The 27,285-nt window shown below is 35.7% G+C and overlaps 1 protein-coding gene across 1 annotated transcript; it reads right to left on the reverse strand.

Moving 5' to 3' along the window:
* Window positions 1-23,777: 23,777 nt before the first annotated feature.
* On the reverse strand, window positions 23,778-25,995 carry LOC114273425 (uncharacterized). The gene is made up of 5 exons (XM_082877655.1): window positions 25,891-25,995; window positions 25,488-25,714; window positions 24,518-24,792; window positions 23,957-24,314; window positions 23,778-23,797 (listed from the first exon to the last, which is right to left on the reverse strand). Exons 1-4 carry the CDS (start codon window positions 25,982-25,984, stop codon window positions 24,203-24,205), a joined length of 708 nt encoding a protein of 235 aa, XP_082733781.1. The 5' UTR covers window positions 25,985-25,995; the 3' UTR covers window positions 23,778-23,797; window positions 23,957-24,202.
* Window positions 25,996-27,285: the final 1,290 nt, after the last annotated feature.

Consider the following 27,285-nt stretch of genomic DNA (forward strand, 5'->3'; position numbering starts at 1 on the left):
AGTTTGGAATTTGAAAATACATATGCAGTTAGCATGATGTACCGAGCCTAATGCATGCAATACAAATGCATGGATGCACACATGCATAGCATAAGGTATGCTAAATTAAACGTGCCCTAATCTACCATCATAAGCAGGTAAATAAAAGGGAAGAAAGACGTGAGGTTGGAAGACATACACACACTCACGCACACTTATTACAGGTTTGCCCTCGCTCGGAGGGACTGAATAAATATTACAAATTAATTAACTACACCAGCTAATTAATATTACAAATTAACTAATTTAATTAACAAATTGAATAAATTAAATAAAGCGGGAAAACACCTCGGGAAGCGCGCCACCATGCGCAAGCTGCCTCTGTTTTCCTTCCTTTCCTCCTCTGGAGGCTGTCAAAGCCTCAGGACTGCATCCTTGGACAGAGGGGATCACCACCGGCTGAATGAAACTTCCACCGGCAGTGTAGCATGGCCATCGGCACAAAATAGGGTCTGTCGGCAGAGAAAATGGTGCCGGTCGGCAGATTACACTGCCGGTCGGCAGAGTATTCCTGCAGAACCTGCAACTCACAGCAACAGAGGGCAAAACAAGGCATGGCAGCACAACTCAAGGCATGTATGCACTAACCATGTCTCTTATCATTGCGATGACTCAAAGGGACATGTGCCTCGGTTCTCGGACCATCAATCACGCATTTCCATGCATGATGGCCCAAGGAACCAAGTATGCAACTTTGATTTCAAATGCATGCAAACCAATCAAACAAATTAGGCCTAATTCCTATCACCATTTCAAGGAACAAGGCATGCATGCAAGATGCAATGCAACCTAGGCATACAAACTAAGGATGCAACATGGCATGGCAATTAACTTATGCAAGCATACAAGCATGCATATGGCAATACAAATGGGTGCAAAGATGGACTTAAACATGAATTAGGCGACTCTAAAATAGGCCTAAAACAGTAGCCAAAGTGCTAAAAAGTGAGGGCTAAATGGCATGCACACACATATGCGCATAAGAACCAACACTTAAGCATAAATCAAGCAACATTCAAACACACTTGAAAGGGATAAACAAGAGCAATTAGCATGCATTATAAGCTCTAAAATCATGCTAATACATGGTGCCAAACCAAGCAACAAATCAAGCCAAGCATGCACCAAATGGCCTAAGTGTTCAAAGCAAATCAATGAGGCATTGAACTACACTTAACAAGACCAAACAAGGCATGCAAAGTGGGACCAAAATCAGAGGTTTAGCATGTTAAAACAAAGCTAAAGGACTACTTAGATGGCATCTAAATGGCCCAAATACAAAGGCATACACCATGCCCAAAACATGGAGCATTGCAACACATGCTTTCAAAGCATTAAAGAGACATGCAAGGCAATCGAACGAGCATGGAAATGGGACTGAAATGGCATGTAGGATGATTCCAAATCATCAAAACAATGCGAAGATGGCATGCTACACATGCATATATTCAAGGCCAACAAGCCTAAATACAAAGGAGCTATATAATGCATGCAATGATCAACCCAAACGATTATGGACAGAGCTAAAACATGGCAAAATAAGCACATAATCTTCACAAATGCAAGCCTAAAACATGCTCCAACAAAGGCTAACAACCTAGAACATGTTAAGGCACAAATAAGGCATTACATGGCAACTATGCTAAACATGCATGGAGTTCCAAAACCAACTTGAAATCATGTTATATTATGGATATATAAGCATGAAAAACAAACCAAACATGCTCAACACACACTCAAGCATAGGCTTCCTTAAGAGGCCAAAATGTGCCCTTTTCAAGGACAACAAGGAGAGGGGGTGGCCCTCTCCTTCTTGGGACTTCAAAGCATCATCTTCACCACTGAAATCCCTCAAGATTTCAGTGGTGAAGAGACCTCAACACCAAAATCCCGGAGCTAGCACAAAATGGCTCAAAATGAGGCCTTTTGAGGCCTAAGGGTGGTCAACAACCCTCAAACAACAAAACACTCTTAATAAACAATAAAGAGGGCCTAAAAACAGAACTTTTTTATGTTATACAATAATCACAAAAACAGCTCTAAGACTAGTAGAAAATCAATACAAAAATGGGGGGAAAAGGGACTAGAATCTCACCCTTGAAGACCCCTTCACAAATGGTGCTCCAATGGCCTCCTTGAGCTTGAATCCAACACCAAAACTTCGAAACACACTCTTTAGAACCTCAGCTCCAAGAGGAAGGTGAAACACTAGGTGTTTGTGTGCAATAGTGAGACACAAAACACCTAGTATGCAAAATGAGAGGGAAAGAGAGATAGGTTGTGTATGTCTAACCCTAACCCTAGAAAACCAGAGCTCTCCTCTGTATTTTTCCTCTCTCCAAAAATGTCTAAAGCCCTCTCCTTTGCCTTAGAGAGAGTTCCTCTCTATATCCCTCTTGTAAAGCTTACAAGACAAGCCTTGCAAGAGGGAGATCCCTCCATACACGTGTATGGAGGGGAGCAAAAGCAATACAGCTGTCTAAAAATATCTACAAAAGCAGATGAACAGCAATCGGCCGGCCAAAAATGTCATCTTGGCCAAAAAGAGTGCCGACCGGCACAAAAGAGTGCCGACCGGCAACAAAGAGTGCCAGCCGGCAAACTATATTGCCGGTGGAAGCAAAAACTAGCCGGTGGCCTCTAGCCAATGCCGGTGGTGGGTGGGGATGGTCTACAAGCCCCACCCTGCCTCTCAAGGGCAAGATGCAAGTGTTTGGTGCAAAACCAGACACTAAACGGTCGAGTTTGGAGATCCTGAGGCAAGACACGCGAGCCGAGGCCTCTGGGAACTCCAAACGAACACAAACATGGAAGATCACCGTGTGTTCAAACGGTGACGTCCAAGTCTTGAGGACGGTCAAAAATGGGGTGTCGACAGGAGCCCAAAAATGCTAGAAAGTATGGCTTAGATACAAAGCGAGATAAGGCAAGAAAGAGGAAAAATGGGACTCACACTTGTAGACCAATGGACCAGCAGCTCTTGGACCAATTTTGGGAGCTCTTCACCTCTAGAAAGCAGCCTCAAGTTGCTGGAATGAGGGATGGAGGCCTTGTGCTATGAGGTGTAGGGTAAATGGTGTAGGACTAAGGGTGTTTTGAGGGTTGGAATAGAGAGAGAGTGAGAGAGAGAGAGATTGAATGCAAAAGCTCAAAACTAATTTTTGTAACCTTCTAAAATGCAGCTGGGGGAGCTGGTTATATAGGCAAAGGAATGGAGGAAAGGGGGGGGGAAAATCAAATTCAAATTTTTCCCCCAAAAGACCCCCCACCGGGTACAGAATCTGGGGGGAAACAGAGGGTGCAGCTGTAAGTAACCAGGTGAGAGGGTCATGGCCGGCCAGGTTCAGAAGGTTCAGGGGGCCGACCGACCACCTCCTATGGCCAGCCGACCAAGGGTCAAAAAGGTCAAGCACAATTACTGGTCGGCCACCTCAAAAAGGTGGTCTCCCATGTGTGCACAACACAATTATGTGGTTGAAACCCAGAAAAAGTGAACTAGGAGAGAGAAAAGACCATTTTTTAGAGGGGGTCAAAAGGGTCAGGCACAATTACTGGTCGGCCACCAAATATTGGTGGCCTCCCAGGTGTGTACAACACAAATATGGGGTTTAGGGTTCAAGAAAGTGGCCCCGGGGTGGTCAACATTGGCTTTCAAATGAGGAAAACGGGCGTCGGAGAGCGATGAAGAAATAAAGCTGGCTTTTCAGAACAATTGCTGGCCTCCCACCCTCCTACAAGCTTCCTAACTATGAAAATAAGGTCTCCACCAAAAATGAACCAAAACGGATGCAAAACGGAGGTTCGAGGACCCAAACGCGCGGCCCGGAGCCCCGAAAATGGGCTGTTTAAGCACCGAAGGTGGTGTTCGACCACGAAGTTGGTCTCTCGGACCCCAGTGTCCCTCAAAAGGGAGTAAATAAGGTGTGTGTCAAAAATCGGGGCAAACGGAGGTGGTTAGGCGGTCCCGAACCGAGGCACACGGCCGACAGCTCCGAAAATCGAAAACCAGGCTCCAAACGGAAAAACTGGCCTACGGCCGCGAAACGTAGCCTACGGCCACTGAGAGATGGTCTACGAGACCTCTTGTAGACGTCCCCAAACACCCCGGGAGGATGAGTCCCGTTCTGTTCATATTGGGCTCACTACAGTTCAGGACTCTCAAATTGTTACGGTTCTTAATCTGAACCAAAGAGTCCAAATCCGGCAAATCGTTTTGAGAAAACATATTTTTTTGAAAGAAGTGCCAAACATGGACTGCTTTGCTAGATACAGAGTCGCCACCTAAATGTTTTATTTTGGGGAAATTTAGGAAACCCTGACTCGTTTGCCTAAGGCCACGTGTTCGTCATCACCAAAGTTGCCTCGGCTCGGGAACTTGGGTACGATTGGGGAAGGTCACTTCGTGAGCACCCCCGCTCGCCCGATCAAAGATCGGCCTCTACTAACCATGATATCTATTTTTGAAAACATTATGTGTTCTTATTCCGGTTATTAGCCTAGATTACTATGTGATGCGCACAGCATACAAGTATAGACTGGATCGCCTGATTTGGAACAAAACATTTCATGTTTGTTTATTTGAAAATGGTTTGATGGTGCTACCCGCAAGTAGGCTAAGACGTGAATTTGCCACCCTCAGGTGGGCTTAGAAAACATGATTTTGCCACGATCTAGTGGGCTTAAAAAAAAAACTCACAATCAACAAATTGTTCCAATCCAAATAACCCAACCTTCACCCACAAGCATTCAGGCAGATATATCACATAAGCAATTAGCCTCATGGCAAGCATGCTATCATGGTAGTCACTCACACGCATGCAAGGATGCTAAAGCATAAAACTTACCGAGTACTCCAAGCCAAAACAGAAGCTAATTAGAAATCCATGCATGATCCTAATTATACAGAAATGCCTAATGCAACACATGCAAAAGTGCAACTATAGCAGGCTCGGATATTCTAGACATGGCATATGAAATGCTACAGCTAACATGTATTCAACTTGGAATTGAAAATACAATGCAGTTAGTATGATGCGCCGAGCCCGGTGCATGCAAAACAGATGAATGAATGCAAACATGCTATCATACTGTATGCTAATTGAAACATGCCCTAATCTAACCATCATAAGCGGGTAAATAAAAGGGTGAAAGACGTGGGGTTGGAAGACATATATCACACACACGCACACTTATTACAACATTGCCCTCTCTCAGAGGGTCCGAATAAATAATATACAGTCCCAAATAATTACAATCCAAATATGTACAAAACCCTAATTAATTAACAAATTAAATTAGGAAAGCAATAAATTGGCATGCGAGCCAGGGACTGCCTCAAATCTGCTCCGGATGACGAATAATGCATGCTCGGGTTGCCTTTGTCGGAAAATCCCTCATGATGCCCCGGTTTGCCTCTGTTTACAATTATTCTTGGGATGCATGCCAGGCTCTGGAAGGTTGCTAATTTCTAATTTGCTGCAACAGAGAGCAACAAAGGGGCATGGCAAAGTATTTTCACATATGTATGCATGACTACTCTTCAGGGAGTGTAGTCCTCGATCCTCGTGCCACCAATCACGCATATCGATGCATGATGGCCGATGAGTCGAATTGCACGACTCAATATGAAATGGATGCACATATAAACGCAACAAGGTCTAGATTCCATCATGGATAATCCGGAGTGTCGGCGACTGGGAATTGAGACACGTTCCGTCACTCGAAGTACGAAACGTCCCTCGTTTCCCGTGCTCGGGCTAACTCCTATCCCAAGCACAATGCAATATACATGGCATGCATGAATGCAACTAATATACAACCTAGCATGCACAATGCTATGAGATGGCATACACAATGCACGATGTAACAAGGCATACACATTGCTCTAACATACAACCTAGCATACGCAATGCTATGAAATGAAATGGCATACACAATGCACAATGGACTTACACCAACATGAGTGGACCTCAGCCACACTCACATCAGTAGCCATGAGATGAAAATTGAGACTCTTGAAATGCGTGCACACATGCACGCAAACCGAGGACCAAGCCTAAGGCATCAAATGCCACTCTACCCAAAGCATGGCAAGGCATGGAACATGATATGCAAACATGCGAATTTCAGCGTTGAAATATGATACGAAACAGCCCCGAAACATGGAAACATAGCACCCGATGCATGGAATGAACCCCGAAACTCGAAACTAGGCACATGGAATGACTTACAGCTATACAAAGCATGCATTATTTGATCATGAAGAATGAAGACAGATGCAAGAAAGTCCCAAAACATGCATATTTCCAGTTTATAACAAGTCTAAAAAATGAACACAAATAGGGCTAATCTATCATGCAAAAATGGCCCTAAAAGAGAGATTAAACACAAAGGGATAGAAGCTGGCCCCAAATGGCAAAGAGCCCTTCAACAAAGTTGAAGAGGGGCTCAAAACAGGGCACTTTACAGTTTACATCAAGCCACTAAAATAATCACAAACAAGGCCAAACTATCATGCAAGAAAATGCCTAAAAGAGGGGTAAAGAGACAAGTGGCAGCTGCTGTTCTCAAACAGAGGAGAGCCCTTCAACAATGTTGAAGAGGGGCTCAAAAAATATTTTTCACAGTTTATGGAAAGGTCCAAAACAGCTCAAAAATAGGCCTAAAATACTATGCAAAAATTGGCCTAAAAGAGAGATAAAGAAGAAAGTGATAGCAGGAGGTCTCAAACAGAGGATATCTCTTCAACAATGTTGAAGAGGGGCTCAAAAAAAGTTATTTTATAGTTTATAGAAAAGTCCAAAACAACCCAGAAATAGGCCTAAAATACTATGCAAAAATACGGCCTAAAAGAGAGTTAAAGAGGCAAGTAATAGCTGGAGGTCTCAAACAGAGAAAGACCCTTAATCAAACATGAAAAGGGGCTCAAAATATGACTATTTACAGTTAGGGTCAGAGCCCAAAAATGCAAGCAACTAAGGCTTAGATACAAAGCAAAATAAGGCACAAAAAAGGAAAAATGGGACTCACCCTTGTAGACCAATGCTTCAACAACTTTTGGGCCAAGTTTGGGAGTTCTTCACCTCTAGAAAGTAGCCTCAAATTGCTGGAATGGAGGATGGAGGCCTTGTGCTATGAGTTGATGTAGAAATGGTGTAGGAGCAAGGTGGTTTTGAAGGTTGGAATAGAGAGAGAGGGGGATTGAATGCAAGAGCCTTAAAACAATTCTTGTAACCCTTTAAAATGCAGCTATGGGTGCTGGTTATATAGGCAAAGGAATGGAGGAAAAGGGGGGAAAATGGGGGGGGGAAACCAATTCAAATTTCCCCCCAAAAGGAAAGACCCTCGAGTATAGGGTCTGGAGGAAAACAAATTGCACACCTGGAACACACTTGGGGAGGGGATCATGGTCGACCAGCTCAAAAGGGCCAAAATGGTCATCCAACCAGGTAGGTGGCCGGCCTGCCACCTTTTCTGGTCGGCCTGCTACTTTTCAGGACAAAAAATGGGTCTACCGGAAAGAAAGGTCGTCGCCAGTGATTGGGAAGTCCAATGGTGGCCGGCCAGGTGTCCAAATTGAATCCCCAGAAGTTAGCTTTCCAATAACGTAAACCTTGCATTAAAATTACTCCTGTGGAAAAAGTTATGCCTGTTTTGGTGAAGCCGCGCAGATTCGGTCCAACCGGAGTGATGCCCTACTTCAATCAACCATATCTCCCCCGTCCGGAATTGGCTTTAGGAGATTCTTGAGTGAAAAATGAAGCTCCGGAAGTCTTCTTTCCAACGGTGCTGGCCTTATAGCTTGATTCCAAGTATGCAAATGAATAGGCCCGATTCGGCGAGGGCTGCTTGCCTTTTTCTTAACGGTTTATGCCCATTTTCTTCCCCAACTGGATTTCTTCCCTCTTCTCCTCTTTTCTTCAACTCTAAGGTGTTTTGAAAGATTTTTCAAAGATTTCATCTCTCTTTCGTTCATTTCCACTTTGTCCTTGCTCGGTTTACCGAAACGCGCAACATTTGACAAAATGCGAGCCTCGGAACATCATAAAAACTTTATTTCAAAAACGTTTTGAAAGAGAGGGTTTTAAGACTAAAATCTTTTGATCAAGATCATTTTGGTCCAAAAAAAAAGGTATGAAGTTGAGATTCGACTCTCTCTCATTGCCGAAGAAATTAAACCTTTGCACTGCCCAACTTCCAAAACCATCAGTCGCGTCCAAGTCTTGAAGGTGGTCAAAAATGGGGTGTCTACACCTCTCCCTCCCTTTGGGAAGAGAAGACAGAGAAAACAGAGCCTGGTTCGCAAACCGAGGCAAGGCATGAAAGAGTCCGGAAGTCCGGAGGCAAGGCTTGCAGCCGGGACTCTGAAACTTTTGAACGAGCACAATATGCAATATCACCGAGCGCTCAATCAGTGACGTCTGAGTCTTAAGGTTTGTCAAAAATGGGGTGTCTACAATTATACATACACAGTTGGGTCCCATCTCCAAAGAAGTAGATGACTCTTTTAGGCACTCAACCAACATACAAATTTAGCAGAACCTTCATCAACTTAATTCAGAAAATGTTCGGTCACATGTTGGGCATAAAATGAAAGATTATATAGAGCCAGATACAAAGGGAGAGAGCTCCGGATGAATTTATCTATGCAATCACTAATTAGTAAGGGGAACACTACGTATTCCCAAACGCCCAATATTTGTGTGGAATAGCAATGATCCAAACTACCATATGGTATAAACTGCCATAAAAAAAATAAAAAAAAAAATCAACTAAATTTCATAATTTTGAAGGCACTTCAATTCAGATCAAAAGTTACAGACCCAATTCCAAATCCAAAGACGAAATCAAAACCCAGTTAACCGAATTACCCAATATCACCAAAAAAACCCAACTAACAAGCTAAAAACCAGCAAGATCGCAGCTAATTCAACAGTCCCCCAAAAAAAAAAAAAAAACCCTAAAATCAAATTATCCCATTTCAATTAGCCATCATCCACATCACTAAAAAAACACACAACTTAACTCAAACTTACTGAGATTTGAACCGAACAGAGGATTAAACCACGGCCCAGATTGCGAGAAACACATATTCAAAATCAAAATCATACCGCAAAATCGTGACAAACCTCTTCAAAATCATCAATCAGGGCTCAAATCCCTCTCTCCATACGGATGATCACCGCATTATATATATATATATATATAGAAAGAGAGAGAGAGAGAGAGACAAAGAGAGACAGACAGACAGACAGACAGACAGAGAGAGACCGAGGGCAAAGGCTAGAGAGGGAGAGAGCGAGAAACAGAGAGAGATAGACAGACAAACAGGCCGAGAGTGAGAGAGAACCTGTGAGGATGCGGCGGCGGCGGTGGCTGTAGCGCTAGCAGTGGCGTGCGACGTTGGTCAGCGATGAGGTGAGATTAGGTGAGGATCCCCCAGAAATGAGGAGTCCATTAGACAGAAGGCGATAGCGATGTCGATGGTGATGTGCAACGGATGTGAACAATGGTGGTAAGGGACTTCGGTGAGCTAGAGAGAGTGGGCACCGATTGAGAGAGGGAACACAGAGAGAGGGAGAGGGCGGATGAACATACTACACAGAGAGCGAGTTGGAGACAGAGAGGAGATTAGGGCCTTTTTTAAATTTTTTTTTTCTGTTTTCCAAGTACAAAACGATGCCGTTTTTTGATTGGCGACCAAATTTTTTTTGTCGCCAAAAAATTTCATTTCCCCCCTCCATGTTTAAAATTTCCCTCTCAAACTGTAACAACCCTCGTCACTGTTTACCGATTAACCACTGATTACTGCTAAACAGATACTGATTATGATTGGTAACTGAATTAATTGAAGTACTGAACTGACTGACTGACTGAAAGCTGGAACTGAATTGATTAAATATATTTGTTTAATTGTATGTCTATCTGTTGACTATTTGATTATCTGTTCATGCCTTTGTGTTTAAATTGTGAATTGAAGGCCTTATCGGCGGCCGAATCTGAAATTGATTGATGATTTGTGTTCATTGGAATTTATATGATTTTATGGTGTATTTATCTAAAATGTGATTTGGTATGATTAAATTGGATTAAAATGAGTTAAATTGCAATAGTTGGCTTAATTACCAACATGCCACTTAGTGGACCACTTAGGTAACATATTTGAGCTTTATTATACATTCAACACAACATTTCATCAGCCTCTTTCCTTGTTATTGCCGACCAAGAGACGAGAGTGAGAGGTTTGGAATGAATTCAACTTGATTTTGTGTATTGGCTTGAAAAATTGGAATATAGGTTGCAAGTTAAGCTTCCTTACCTTGTATTGGAGACCTAGGTAAGGGAATTCAACCTCTCATTGTTGTGTTTAAGCTTGTTCTTGCATGGTTTTGAGCAAAGTTGAAGTCTAGAGCCAATTTATGGCTCAAATTGTTGAATTGGAGCTTAAGTGTTGCATGCATGTATATATATTGAAGTTTTGAGGTTGTAGTCCATAATTCCTCACATGCATGTCCATGTTTTGAGTGTAGACCATGATTTCATCTTGTCTTTGAAGATATTGACTCGTTAGAGCATGAAATTGAAGCTTTGAAATGGTTTAAATTCATGCATGTTATGTTTGAATTATGTTCATGAAAATTGGTTTCAAATTAAGTTGAATTGATCTTCCTTTTGGGCCTTGATTTTACAAATTGAGTTTTGAATCATGTTATTCTATGTATTTACAAATTTTTTCCAGGAAAAGGGCCCAAAGGAATTGGTTTTAATGCATTTCAACTTGGTTTGAGCTTGTAAGTTCAAATCTGGAAATTTCAGATTTTGAACTCCCGCTCGAGCGGGAGAAGTGGCACTCGAGCGGGAAATTCGTGCTCCCAGTACTTTGCACTGTTTTGATGTCCGCTCGAGCGGAATAATTGACGCTCAAGCGGGACCTTGTGTCTCACGCTCGAGCGGCTATCGAGCGTGATTTTCATACATCCAGTACTTTTGCCCTGTTTTGCAGAACGCTCGAGCGTGAAAGTCAACGCTCGAGCGGGTAAACCTACGCTCGAGCGAGACCTCTGTTTTCTGAAAATTCTAAAAATATTTTCTGAATGCATCTTTGCATCCCCATCCCATCCTAGGCATTCTTAGGCCTAGTTTAAGACATCTTAATGAGGATATAGATGTAGAACACACCGAGGCAAATTAGAGATTAAGTTATTATCTTTCCCAACTGTGTAGCTTAGTGTGTGTTCAATCTGTAACTATGTAGGGTTGGCGACTGTGGACGTGCTCTAGCTTTACTGTAGCCCAGAACTCTGTGAGTAACAACTGTGTAAAGATATGTTCAAAATGATTATCTTCTGAACAATTGAACTGTACTGCTTTCTGAACTGATACTGTTAATTGAATGAATGTATGTCCTATATTCTGAACTATATTGTGGCATCCTTAGCAACTACTGTTTACTGTTACTGTTACAGAGATCTCTGTCGGTTCCCTTGTTGGAACTACTATTGTTACTGATTAATGGCCATCATTTACTCTTCAGTCATTTAAGACCTACTATTTACTGTGCTGTTATGCTAATGGATATACCACATATGACTGAATGACTGATATACTAAATTAACAAACTGTTTTCATTACTGTAAGGACATTCATTCTTAACCTCTTTACGCATTACGTTGTTCACTGGGCTTTAGCTCACTGCTTATATATATATGTAAGTGTACAGGCATCAGACCGTGGCAAGAAGCGTTGGGGTAACTCCAGTTTTGTCAAGCCAACCATTGTGCCTCACTACGAGGTTCCGAGCCTGTCAAGTTATGGCTTAGGGGTGTTTTAATTTCCTCGTCTGTCTCTGTATCTGTTTTATATAACTGTATAGACTGTTACTGTACTGTTTAATAGGGATTAGGTCCCTAAACTGAATGATTGTATATATGTACATACTGTTCTGTACTGTTCATGTATATGTGTATGAAAAATCTTTTTGCATACAGACTCACAGCTTATTGGACATTGTTTACTTTCTGTATTGGCTTCCGCCAGCCCCTGTACTCTGTATTACTGTTCTACTGTTAAGCAGGCCTTCGGTAATCTCGAATTACTAGCCAGTTACGGTACTAAACCCATAGGGGTGGGTTTGAGTCGTGACACAAACTTTTGGCGACCAAAACACCATATTAGTCGCAGAAAAAGTACCTTCGCCAACAAACTTTTTTAGTCGCCAAATCTCAATCAACAGCGACTAAAATATTAGTCGCTAAAAGTACTAATTTGGCGACTAATTTTTTTTGGTCTCCAAAATGTAACTTTCCGCGACTAAATTTGTAGTTGGTCGCCAAAAGCATACCAATTTCTGCGACTAACTCATTTTTGGTCGCCAAAATGTGACCTTCTACGACCAACTCATATTTGGTCGCCAAAAATATTGATCATTCGCGACTAATTAATATTTGGTCGCCAAATGTCATTTTTTTGCGACCAAAATTTTTTTGGTCGACAAATGTGTAAATTCTTGTAGTGCCACTTGTATTTCTTAATTTTTAAAATTAAAAATTTTATATTAATGCATTGAAATTCCTAGAGCCACTTGGATCAAAAGTTTCTTTTGCTTGGAAACACATTAATTTTATGTCACGTGTATACTCTACACCTAAGAAACACATTAATTGATAAATTAAATAGTTACTGAATAGAATTGAAACTAAAAATTATGAAAAATATAATTATTGATTTTTAAGGACTACATAAAATCAGTAAATGATACAAAATATTTTTGTTTAATTTATAATCTATTTGATAGACCTATAATCAATCACAATTCTAATTTTTTAATAATATATGACACATTGACATATTACATGTCTTAGAAATAACAAACATGCAAAAAATCTCTCACTTAATCTTAGCATTGAGACCAACAACTATTTATTAGCTACCTTAGAATTTGAAGGAGGTATCTATGGTCATTTTTACATATTGGTCTGGTCTACTATTGTTCTGTTGTTACCAGAGGCCGAACGAACATAGAGATTAAGCTTAAATAAAAGGCAAAAATAAAATAAAATAAAATAAAAATTTAAACACCAAATGAAATTTTAATAATCTCCATTTGAGAGAGAGAGAGAGGTGTAAAGAATATTTATTATTGTAGAGATGAAGCAATTGAGAAGATTTTACGTGAAAGCAGTGAAATATAAGGTTTTTTTTGTTTTTTAGTAATTCCTACTAAAAGAAAGATTAATGGGTAAAATATAGTATATTTTTATTATGGAAAGAAATTCCTTAAATTATGTGTATTTTGTTAGGTATAAAATTTTGAAATTTAAATCCCCTAAATCATAGGTGAATTCAATAAATTCTTTTATGACTATAATTTAAAATTTTAAAATTTAACTTTCAAGCCAATGATATTTTTCTCTTCTAAAAAAAAAACAAAAAAATCAAAATAATTGGATTGGAGTTTTGAAGCTTCTAGAGCTCTCATTTTCTTATATAATATATAGATTAGTGGTAAATCTATGCTATGCACGAAACTGATTTAATAACGTGTAAATTTCTTAATAATGCATTAAGTTCTAATGTAAGTCATAAAATTATAATAACAATGCATATAGATCATCTTCTCAAATTTCATAATTAAGGACAATAATACTTCAAAACAAATATTCACAAAATGTTATGATCATCCAACTGATATATTTTTCTTGAAATAATAAACTTCATTTATAATTAATGAAATTAACAATAAATAAGATGTTTCTCAATGAACCTAATGTTTAAAACATATATATTCTTAAAAACAAAATTAAAAAAAACTAATAATAAACTGAATATCATAAATCAAATATATCTATATTTGATAAATTAAAACTCAATAAATATTGTTCATCATGTCCAAATACCCCAAAAAGTACATGGTAAAAATAAATAATAAAAAAAAGAAGAAGAAGAAGAAAAAAAAGTGTTATAATTTTTTACATACAAATAAACTTTAAACAAAAAAAAAAAGAAGAAGATATATTACCTTATGAGGAGTGTTGATTTAATTGTTCTTATTTTTATATTATTGCTTCACTTCATTCTCTTCACAACTATTGTTTTGTTGTTCCACCTTATTATTTTCATTGCCAATGAGTTTCATCCAATGCTTGTAAACAAAACTTATAATTTTCAATTTTCTCCGACATAATCAATGCTCTCATGTCTAGAAAGTCTTTTTAATTTTTTTTATGGATATCTTGTATAGGCCATGAGGTTGGAAATGTGTTAACTATAGTATAAACTAATATTATAATGTAAGGCTGAAAACCTTTTTTTCTAAGCTTATAATCTTTATATAACATATGCTCTTGTAAGGTTAAATTTACCGTCATCCGCTCATACTCAAGTTCAAGTTCAATCCATAGAGGATGGACTTCACGTTTCTCCTCCATTAAGCATCCATTAAGTCTGAGACATCTTTAATTTCATGCTTTTGAAAAATTGTTCCCTATATCTTATTGCAGCTCGATGGTAGAAGGTCTAATATTGTTTTCATCAAAAAAATTTCACTTATTTTTTTCCCCTAATTTTTTGCATTGCTCGACATATTTTGATTTTCCAATCAACAATATTTTCTACCGGTAAACCCTCTTTATGTGGTACAGTTTGAAATTCATTTATAGCATTTTACATGGCCAAACAATGGATACGACGCAAATTTAGAGGAGGCTGCATATTTATCTACATAATAAATTTAACACATTTGACATACAATTACATTAAGATAAACAAGCTCGATGATACTTAGAATACAAAAGATAAAGAGTAAAAAATCTCAATAAGTATCATTGTTTATTGTAGATATATATAGATAAAAATAAAAACAAAAAAAAAATCTACTATACAACATCCATCTATTGAGAAGCTAATGTAACTTTTTGTGAAGAAAATTATAACACAATAATTTTAAAATAAGAAAAAGATAACATAATCAAATTATTGTTGTACATGGGGGAAAAAAACACAAAGGGAAAAGAGGATTCTATTTTGATTTATTGTTAGATTTATTTTAAGATTTTTTTAAATTACAAAATAAACACAAAGCGGTGTCATTTGTGGATATGTATTGGATTTTACATGACAGACATTTGATTGAGTGAATTGTGGGTGATGGATATGCATGAGTAAATGGTATGAATAAGACTTTGGATTTTTTTTTTTTTTTAAATAATGTGACAGATGTTGGATATTTATAATTTTGTATATATGTTTTTAATTTATTTAAGTTATAGATATTCGAGAGTTTTTTTTTTAAAAAAAATAATATGATAGACATTGGATATTTGTAATTTATATATAGATATATATTTTGTGGGTTTATATTTTTATTATTAATCTATTTAAGTTGTTATGGGATATTTAAGTTGCAGATAATTGTTAATTTTTTTTAAAAAAAAAATAACGCGATAGACATTGGATATATATTTGTAGGTTTATTTTTTTATTAATTTATTTAATTGACAGTAAGATTTATTTTAATTTATTTAAGGTATGTGATAGACATTTCATTTTCTTGAATTTTAGGTGAACTGCTTTTGATATGAAAATGAGAGGATTTATAAAAGTCGAAAAAGATATCAACACTATTATATGAGAAGAAACAAATCAAATTTGATTAAATTGAAAAACAAATGCAAACCACAAATTAAAAAGCAAGTAAGCCCAAACTATGCAAAATATAATAATAGAGAAGATGAAAAGATGTGCAGATGAACTAAAAAATATTGAGAAAAAGAAATATATACACACAAAAGTAATAAACATTGGAAAAATGCATATAAAGTAAGAAATAATATTAGGAGTATAAAAATGGATAAGATGAAAAAATGTGTAGATGAACTGAAAAATCAAGAAAAAGAAAACAAATTGAATTTGATTAAGATGTGTAGATGCATTGAAAAATATTGAAGAAAAAAAATATGTACACACAAATAATAAACATTGAAAAAAATGCATATAAAAATAAGAAATAATATAAGGAGCATAAAAATGGAGAAGGTGAAAAGATGTGTAGATGAATTGAAAAATATTGGGAAAAAGAAATATATATATATATATATATATATGTACACACAAAGATATTGTAATGATTTTCGCAGATCATCAAACTTAGAAAAATGTAACAATGGAGAAGATAATGTGATTTTCACCGATCATCAAACTTGCAAAATGTAACAATGAAGATGAGTAATTATGAAAAACGATGGATAGATAAAAGAGAATGACTGAATTTGACTGAAATATGGAACAAACTGAATACAGAAACGTGTGTAGGAGTTGTAGGTAATGCATATGGATGAATACAGATGTGGGAGTTGTGGATGATGTATATAGATGAATATGGATATAAATGAATATTTTATTATTTTATTTTTATTTTATATTTTATTATAGGAAGAGGAAGTGAAATGACTGAATAGTAGGAAGGGAAGTGAAGGAAATGCCACGTATTTTTTTGTTTTTCTAAAATTATGATAATTTAGGAATAGGTTATTGGAGTTTTTTTGAAAAAACACTACATTGTTTGGTTATATATATATATATATATATATATATAGTATGGATATAGATGATAACTATATTTATTCATTAAAATTTATTTATCATTATTTTTATTTTATTAGTTTAATGAATGCATCATTCATATTAATTACCCAATGTAATAGTGACAGTTTCATGTGATAATTAAAATTCATTAAGAAAATATGATCATTATAATCTTATTGTTAGGCATTTGAATATCTTTTTTTGATGTTATTAATGTGTTACTATATGCTATAACGTTATGAAGACAATGAATGAATAATACATCATATGATATTTAAAATGAATGAATGATATATCTTATGATATTTAAAATGATTTGTTTTAGTAATTAAATTTGAATGACATTGATGTAACATTCTCACACCACTATTGAAAATTTTTTAATGCAATAAAAAAATGATTTTTATTTTTTTATTTTTATAGCTAGAATTATTGCGTCCACTTCACTTTTTCCTAAGTTTTTCATGCTGACTTATTCCTCTCACTCAGGACTTTTTTACACCCTCTTTCTTTTTTAACCTCATAACAGCGCTTCCCAGTTGAGTGCTTCGTTATTTGTTCAACACTTACCATATTCGGACAAAAAGAAAAGAGATTCCAGTAAGTACTTTTTAACATCTGAAGTTACAAAAAGAATTCCTTCTTCCTCTTAAACAATAAGAAAATGCCAATTTACAAGAATGAATTTTCCCCATTGCAAAGTTATTCTTATCTTTTATTTCATTTCTTACTTGGTGTTTATGGTTCTTTGATTGTATATTTAATTTATTGTTGCTGCCTCTATTTGCAAGTCAAAAATAAATAAATAAAAATTAGGAAAGATTCAGAAAATTCATCGCCTCTATACCAAAACGACAAGGGCAATCGTCATACATTCGACATGGTGCATTTTTCAATCCCAATACAAGAGCCTAATTTCATTGGTTGGCTTTAAATAATAATAATAATAATTAGGTTAAACATTGTGTCATTTGTTGAATGAAACTGACATATACTCCACAAAAGCGGTGTACCACTATTAAATTTCAGCATCAACATAGACGGGTGATTATTCAGTATTTTCGGAGTATAAAAACGTGATTTCAATCTCAATACAAGAGCCCAATTTCATTGGTTGGCTTTAAAAAAAAATAATAATAATAATTAGGTTAAATGTTGTGTCATTTGTTGAATGAAACTAGCATATACTCCACAAAAAGGGTGTACCACTATTAAATTTCAGCATCAACATAGACGGGTGATTATTCAGTATTTCCGGAGTATGAAAACGTGGTGTTCCATAAGGTTTTAATTGATAGAGAGAGATAAGAATCCACGATTTATGTTGAGAATGAGAGAACAATATGAAAATTAAATAATTGATGATTGATTTAAAATATTGTCACCTAGTGTTTGGAAACTATTAAATAATTTCCCAATATGGATTTGAAAGAAAAGTGGTGTTTGCTTCCCCGACGTCCGATGCAACCCCCACCACCAATTAATAAAAAATAATTAATTTATGAAAAGCTATAATATAATTGGCTTTAACGGGTGGTCTGCATTTCATTAGTGAAGGGTTTAGTGGATTCCCATTCAAGGTGATGCTAATGAGTAGTTATGACTGCAAGTGGTGGTGTGACTACACACATGTAAAGGCAAATGGAACAAAAGTGAGAACCAATTTGTTTAATTGGTCTTTGATTAAGATTATTATAATAGAGAGCTAGTAATTATTGAACAAACCGTGGCCCATCGGATTGTGACTTTAGCATTGGAATGTTGTAACAAGTTGCTAATTATTATTTAATTTAGCTTTATTAGCACCGGCACGTGAATCCATGTGAAGAGGGGCCTCTATGTTGTTACACCTTTGGGATACTTTGAGTGTTTGTAGATCATATATACATATATAGAAAAATGACTGAGACCCCCAGCTGGGGGTGCTGGGGTCAGCTCCCATTGGACAAAAAAAACTGTTTTTTTTTTTTTTTTTTTTTTGAATTTTCGGCCAACCCCAGTGCGACACGTCACTGAGAGTCGTCAGTGGGGGTCACCCCACTGGGGTATGTAGCATGGCCCTACATATATATATATATATTTACTTTTGATTAGCTTTAACATCTTTGATGTTATTAGGAAATCAGACAATGAAAACCCTTACTGTTATTTTCATTCAACTTTGACTGCTCTCTTTTAACCACAGTGAATAGAAAAACCATGTGAATTTTACATCTTTATCTTCAATGGAAGTACAGAAGATACAAACAAAACAAGTGATTGTGCAGTTGATGAATTGAAATAAAAACAAGAACATGCTGAGGTCATTTCAGTTTTGAAATAGAATCAAGCTTTCCTATCATAGAGTAAAACACACACAAGACAAATAAATAAATAAAAAATGACCTGCCCCTAATTTTGAAGGCTGGTTTAGGTCATCTTAGAGCAATTCCAATGGGCTGGTATAACGGTTGTCACCGGCAAATTATATCAATTTCTCTAAAAAAAAATTATCCAGCAAATTGTCAAAATATAATATTGTCGAATTCTATATCAAATTTAGCACAAGATTTGACAATATCATTTATACTAACTCCTCTCACATAAGAAAGGGCTTTGATCAATTGATCTAAATGTGAGACATTCAAAGAACATAAATAATAGTTGGTCTAAACAAGCCATAATGGCATTTTGCCTGTAGAACAATATTGCAAAAATTTGTCATTTTGGCATTGTAAAATGCCAAATTATAGTTTTGACATTGCCATTGGAATTGCACTTCAATGAAATAAAAGAAAGGGCAAATTACATTAACGGTTCATATAATTTGTAATATGGGACTTATATCATTTTGATCCCTGACTTTTCAATTGTAATACATTTGACTATAAATTTTGAATCTTGTTTTAAATAAAGACAATTGAAGATATTATTGCTTAATTTCAAGGGCAAAATAGTCAATTTGATAAAATATAAACTAACTTGACAAAAAAAAAGTCAACAAAAATATTTTTGAATTTTTAAAAATTATTTTACCCACTAAAGATAAAATTATATAAAATTAATAAATTTTTTAGACATTTATTTATTTAGTTTTACCAAATTAATTTTTATTATGTGTTTAGATGATGATCATGTAATGGGCGGTTGTTTGTATTTTCATGAAATTAGTTTCTATTTTTTCAAAAGTCAAATATGACGACAACTTTGATATCATTATTAAACCAATCCATTAAATCAAAAAATCCAAGACTAAAAATATTTCATATATTAAATGTATCGATTACACATTAAAGTCTTAACAACCACCTATTACATGATCATCATCCAAATACATAATAAAAATTAATTTGGTAAAATAAATAAATAAATAAATAAATGTTTAAAAGATTTATAAATTTTATATAATTTTATCTTTGGTGGGTATAAAAAAAATTTAAATGTAAAAATATTTTTTTGACATTTTATTTTTATCAAATTAGTTTATATTTTGTCAAATTGATGATTTTGCCTTTGAAATTAAGCAATGATATATTTAATTGTCCTTATTTGGAACAAGATTCAAAATACAGGGTCAAATGTGTCACAATTGAAAAATCAGGTAACAAAGTGGGGAGCATCTATTTACACACACACACCTCTCTCTATACACATCCTCCACACACAACTCTCTAACACACTCTCTCATTAAGTGTGTGAGAAAAGAGGATATAGTGTGTGCAAATAGAAGCTCCCAACAAAGTCACACGAGTCTCAAACTATAAGGACTATTAGTGTAATTCGCCCAACAAGAAATGTTTTTGTCATTGGTTTTGTTTCACCACTTTGTTTTACATCCTAAGTGTACTGATGCAATAAAAATCATGTGTATATTTAGAACCCACCATATTTAATAAGTTGTGGGATTTACCATGTACGTAAGAATTTACATAGGATAGTTGGAGTTTTGATGAACTATTTTGGTGACATGTAGCAGATCTCATGAAATAAAGGCATGTTTATGTTTGAACTAACAAAATATGTTTGCTCCAAAGCAATTTTACATTGTATTTACACCACTCTTATACCTAATGATTCACACTAAAAAAATGTGTGAAATAAAATCATAATTATTATCATACATGTGAATTTATACAACCAAAACATAAAATCTCTTTTTGGTGTTCTTTTTGTGGTATCTGATGTTCTTTTTTGATTCTTTTGATCTCTGGTTTGTTGGTTCCTCACCAACTGATGCTTGGAGCTTTGTATTAGCTCCAAACTCCTCTTTATTGATGTATTGTATCACACTTTGTATGCTTCCATCAATAAAGATTTGCTTTGCCGATAAATAAATAAAAAAAAAAAAAAAAAAAAAAAAACATAGGGATTCAAATTCTTAAAAAGAATGAGGCAAGTCCTCGTTTGGCAGCTATACTAATTGCTCATAATTAATTACAACTATTTATAATTAGGTCTCAATTTTCACATGGCATTAAATTATATAATTAATAAAAAATGGTTCATTGTCCATTGAACCCATCCAATAAAATTAGAACAACATGGTAAAGATCAAGGAAGGACAACTCAATAGCCTCTCTATTCTTTAATCTTCCTCTTTTTATTTTTCTTTTTCTTTTTTTTTCTTTTTTTCTAATGAGTTGACACACTTTTCTTTATATAAGGACTTTAATCTAAAATCATATAACTAAACAATCTTTTTTTTTTTTTAATAATTAATAATACATTAACCTATACAGCACCAAATCCATTGGCATATTGTAAGACTTTGCTCTACCAACATACCTGTTCGGAGGTGCATCGCTATTTATATAAAAATATATAAATAAATAAATATATATATATATATATGTATAATTGTCTAAGAAAGTGAAACAAAATTTAATATAATCATTAATGTTCAACAAAAAGTATTTGATCATGAAAGAAACACAAACACTTTTAAGAACTAAGAATATGTGTTTTTCACACTCGCACTGCAGGAATTTTGGCCATTAGCGACGTTTAAAAAACGCCACTATAAGTCATAAAAACGCCGTTAAAGAATAAAGTGACGTTTATAACTATCGTCGCAGATACGGCCGCCGTCTTAAGTTTATGACGTTTATTAAACGTCACTAATGACGTTAGCCGGCGCTTTTTAAAACGTTGTAAATTCTTATACATCCGTAACGTGAAATCCGTCACAGTTACCGTCACAGTTAAACGCTGATGTCATATGACTAGCTTTAGTGACTTTTTTCAAAAACGCCATCTTTTCTCATTATTTTAAAAAAAAAAACCACTGCTATTTATGGGGGAAAAAAATATCAATTAAAAAATAAAAAAAAAACAAAAATTTAGCAAAATACGGATTTAATTGTCAAATTGCACTATTAGCTAAATAAGATCAAATCTGAAAGTTAAGGATTCTTATATAGAAGCACATAAACAAAAATAAACCAAACAAGTTTAATTCCTCTTCCAAATGACTACAATTTTACATTTGACAAACAACACAAGAACATTGTAACATTTCCTAGCTATTTATATTTAACCACAAACCATACCCCAAAAAAATGTTAATAAAACCATTAAAATATTGGAAAACTCATTCATGGGTCAATGCTCCTACAAAAAAACACTGGAATCAGTCAAAAAAAATAGAGAAGCTAACCCAAAAATAAATAAATAAAAATTTAGCAAATTATAATTATTGCCAATAATAAAGCTAGCAAAAAACAAGTTTAAAACTCTTCATCTCCACCACCTGCAAACACCCACATTCAAAAAAAACTTCACGTTCATCACATAAATGTATTTACTCATAAGAGTGAAGGACCATCATAATCTGTATGAAGTTCAGGGTGGCATTCAGGAGGAAGTTGCCTTCTAGCTAAAATTTCTTCATCTGGAGAGAACATACATGCCTTAGTAGATATCAATTCAAGAAAACAATACAATCTAATTTTTGCCCTTTCAAAATGGGGCATATATCAGAGATCAATTCTTCAAACTAGCAAAATAAATATTGATTTATTACTGAAATCTGTTCCTCATTAATGATTTCAACTGGTTCATACTATGATGATCCAAACAAAAATTAATGAGTAGGACAATAAAGAAAGAACAAAGCATATAGATAATGAGATAAGGGTTTGTATGTGTTTTATGTTGTGTGAACATTTGACAGTCAAGCAGAGCATAAAATGTGTACCTACCTACCTGTCTCCTTCACCCCCAAGGTTTGTGATATTTCAAGAGAGAATATAATTTGTAAAGCATTCAATTTTATACACTGAGATGAGGGTTTGTATGTTTTGTATATTCCATTTCCTGCAAATACAATTACTGGTATGTTTTCGTGTTCTCAATAATGTAATAAATATATATAGGTCTATGACTTACTCATGCCTCTGTAGTTTCATGTATGCCAAAAAGGTGGCCATATGTGGCAAGGGTCAAAGGTGAAGGAGAGGGACGGAGAGAGGAATAGAGGTGGCCGATAGTGGTAGTAGGCTCACAGATGACGATGGAAAGAGTAATAAAACAGGTAAGAAAATCGCAGAATACTGTTTGAGTGTTGCAAGAGACTTACGTCTTACAATTGAAAGCAAGACTAGACTTGCTAGTCGCTGCTTTTCAGCAACAGTAGTTGTAACACTGCCAGTTGTGGGACTGTTATTCATCTGCACAACAGAAAAAATTAATAATAATAATAATAAGGAAAAAAAAAAAGCACACTCAGGAAAGGAATGCTTGGTGCCTGGTGGCCTCAAGTCTACAAACATTCAATAAATTTAAAATAAAAGTGAAGACGGATGCACGGATGCACGAGGAAGCAGAGAAGGTGCAGAAAACCTCCATTCATTGAAATAAGTGAATCAACCAGTTACACCAATGCACAACCAGATACTTTGTTAAAAATTGAGTAGTATACAATGTCATGAATGCAGAATACATTCCTATGATACAGTCATTGGCAAGAACTCAAGACTCAAAAGTCAAATGTATAAGGACTATTTGGTATGTAAATAAATGGGATTGAGATGTCCATAAAGAAAATTTCAGGCACATTTCATCTAGTTGTGTATCTGTCCTGTATAGTTAGCAGATAATAGCCATAGAATACTAGAGAGTTCAGAATCTCACCATGAATAAGAGAAGGCTAGTAAGTATGCTACATTTGAGATGTCCATAAAACATGTTTTGAAGGGTCCTGCCAAGAATCCAATGACATGTTAGAAGAACGAAGTTTGGGCCGTCAAAAGAAAAGATTGATTAGACTTCATTTATTTGCTAAGGAAAAGAAAAATTAGAATTCTTAAGACTATCATAATGAGCAAGTGAAATTTTCCCAGGCAAACAAATCACACACCTTTGCATGAGAAATAGTGGAATTCACAACAACTGCTGCTGCCAATATATTATCTATGAATAGTGCATAGTGGTACAACCTAGGGTCTTCTAGTTTCTCTTGATTGGGAAAGTTCCGCTCTGAAGAATTCAAACTAAAGTACTCGGTTGAAAGGCGCAAGGGAAGACAGTGAAGACCTTTAGGTAGTGTTTTTGCAGTCAAGTGCGTTAGAAACAAGGTCTGCTTCTTGTGGACCCGGAGCTATTCTTATGTCGAGTGAAGCATAGCACGAAGCTTCTTTACCATAGCAGTGCAGTCATCTTGAATTTGCTTCCCTTTGGCCAATGTTTGCTCCAATGCTTTTAACTTCTCAACAGAACTGTTATTCAAGTACAGATCATGATTGTAGGTTAGAACAAAAGAAGACAGAAAAAATGGTCAATAACGTACATCATACAATATGAAAACTTTTTGCTTGCCAAACAAAGACTCAACAAGCAGAAACATCAATTAGGCATTTGGCGAGAAGCTAGACTACTTTAAAAGCAAATGGCAACAACAATATAAAGAGAGAAGACTTACTTCCTTGGTAGTTCAGAGTCCTTGATTGCTTCCCCAAGTGATCGTTGAGCTTCCTTCATCTGTAGCCGAAGCTCCCTTATAAAGTGGGGATTGTTTCTTGTAGCTGTAAGGGAAAGGTACACCCTTCCCTGGATAAGCTGATCTTTAAGATGCCGAACACGAGCATCTGATGGCATATCTGTTTTATCATTTTGTTTCTCAATTTGGGTCTTTATGGGTTCTCCCGCACCAAATTTGACAGAGGTTTTAGCAGATTGTTTCTCAAGTTTTGTTTCCTAAAGTACAAAATCAAAATATAACAATCTTTCAAGATTTGAATAACACAATTCCGCCCCACCCTAGAATAAGTAGCAAGTTTACCAAGTCAATCATACAGAACCAGATGTAGATCACACTGGAAGGTAGTTGGTTGAAAATTTAATGGAAAACTGACTATTGATGCAAAAGTTGAATTTTAATCCAAAAACCCTGTAATCACTGGCATAATATGGTAAATTCAACAGCCTGGAGCACGTAAGTAATTTTAGGTTTATGGGTTTTACTCATAATTATAAATTTGCATAATGTCAAATCACATGCTACGGTATGTCATATACTCCTGCCACTTTAACATGGTCATGACAATCTCTTGTTAACTAATTCAGCACAAAGTATGCATTGGCTCTCAGAATCCATACCTTAAGAATATTCTAATTGTCAAACTTGAGATTCCACACCACCTGGCATCAGCTAAATTGAACTGCTCAAAAGGAATAGTAATTGTTTCCAAGAGGACCATTACACACTGAAAAAATAATTAGGAACTAGATGATGAAATCATCCAAGCAACCACCAAATCCAATTGACTACATATATATATATATATATAATAACCAAAATGCAGATAGCAAAATCTTCTGCCACCTGCTGACACGAAGAAAGAAAATGGCAGCACAACAAATCAGAATGAATCTAGTAATAAAAGATTTACCAAGTTCACAGCAGCATTATTGGAGGTGGAGGTGGAGGTATCCTCAGAGACCCCCACTTTCCCCATTTTGTCCTTGACATTTTCTTGCTCCCTGTTTTCATTTTGGTCGGTTAACCCAGGTTTGTGCCCTTGTTCGGTCACCTGCCTAATTGGATTTTTCTCCTCAGGAAGACGATCTCCTGTGCCATTGGTTGTGGTTGATACTGTGTTTAAGTGCTCCGCTGATTCTGGAAATTGCAGTTTCGAGATTATTAAGTCGGTTGTGAAAAAGGAAACAAGGAATGAAAAGTAAATAAAGCAATATTGACCGAATTTCATGGATTTTACAGAACCAGTAACATATTGCAAGAAAGAATTAATTCAAAGTTACAGTGGAGAGATAGAGATAGAGATAGATATGAACCTTCAGTTAGTTGTCTAGTTTTGCGAGAGTGCTCCCCAGTTGAAGCATTCGAATCTGAAAGAGATAGACCACTAGAGTTTTCCAAATATACCATCCCCAAAGCTCTATTAGATCTAAAACATATGTTTTTGAATAAGAAATTTCAAATCTCAAAACATATTTTTGAATGAGACATCTCGTATCTGAAACATATGTTATTGAATAAGAAATTTCGAAATCCAGTATGAAGAGCGAGGAAGATAGTGAGTCATGTGTTTGAGACCAGATCTGATGGAGCAATAGAGGGGGAGAGAGAAAAAGAGAGAGAGAGGATGAGACCTGAGGGGCGGTAGCGACGGGAGGACCAGACCTTAGGAGGATTACCAGAAACCCAGTATTCATGCTCCTCTTGCTTCGACTTGACCGGTCTCGGTCTCGGTCTCGATCCCTGTCTCGATCCCGATCCATGATCTCGATCCTTTTTCACTCCTCAGTCTCGTAACCTCGCGTTCGTGCAACTCAACCGGTCCATCTTCCTCTGCAAAATCATCAGAATCAGAATCAAGAAAAACAAAAAATCGTCTGGAAATTTCAACCAAATCGATTCCAGAATCGATGGATTTAGAATTAAATCTGACCAACCAATCGTAATCGAACTGGTGAATCTCTCAAGAAGCATGAGAGAGACGAAGAAAACCCTAGATCTAGGACGGAGAGAGCAAACGATAGAGAGAGAATGATAGAGACGGAAAGAGAAATGGGAGATGGAGCACTGTTATAAAGTGAAACGCGTGTTTAATGGGTGCATTTTAATCTAACGCGTGTGTTTAACGCGTCTTTCACAACGTTTGTCCAAGAAACGCTGTCTAAGAAACGTTGTTATAGCCATCTTTTCTTGTAGTGTCGTCAAAATAATATTCAAATTGAAACAACTTCCAATACTTGATTTGCTCATTGCTTAGATGCACATAGTACACATTACAAGTTTACATAAAATAATTAGGTATACAATGATAAAAAATAAAAAATAAAATTATAAAATTATACCTATTAATTATATTGTCTTTTAAACTTTAGAATTAATGTTATTCCATGAAATATAGGAAAAATCTTGGGTGTGCATTGCACACCATATGCAACCTTATATAAAATTACATAAGTTTTCACGAACTTATATAAATAGTCACAAAAATATATAAGTTCAATACAAATTCGCGTAATCACATAAGTTTTCATAAACTTATGCAAATTTGTGTTCAATTTATACATTTTTATGTGATTACTTATGTAAATTTATGAAAAATTACGTAATTTTATGTAGAGTTGCATATGGTGTGTGTTGCACACCAAAACATTTCCCATACTTCTCCTATTATTATTACTATTTTAAAATTGTTATATCGAGATATTGGTATC

Source organism: Camellia sinensis, chromosome 7 (assembly GCF_055761805.1).
Source record: "Camellia sinensis isolate YWXY chromosome 7, ASM5576180v1, whole genome shotgun sequence".
Classification (NCBI taxonomy): domain Eukaryota; kingdom Viridiplantae; phylum Streptophyta; class Magnoliopsida; order Ericales; family Theaceae; genus Camellia; species Camellia sinensis.

Coding starts and splice junctions, on each gene's coding strand:
- LOC114273425 (XM_082877655.1), bottom strand. CDS start 25,984: ATGGTATATTTGGAAAACTCTAGTGGTCTATCTCTTTCAGATTCGAAT. Junction 24,793..25,487: donor ATAATGCTGCTGTGAACTTG/GTAAATCTTTTA, acceptor TTTGTACTTTAG/GAAACAAAACTTGAGAAACA. Junction 24,315..24,517: donor GACTCTGAACTACCAAGGAA/GTAAGTCTTCTC, acceptor CTTGAATAACAG/TTCTGTTGAGAAGTTAAAAG.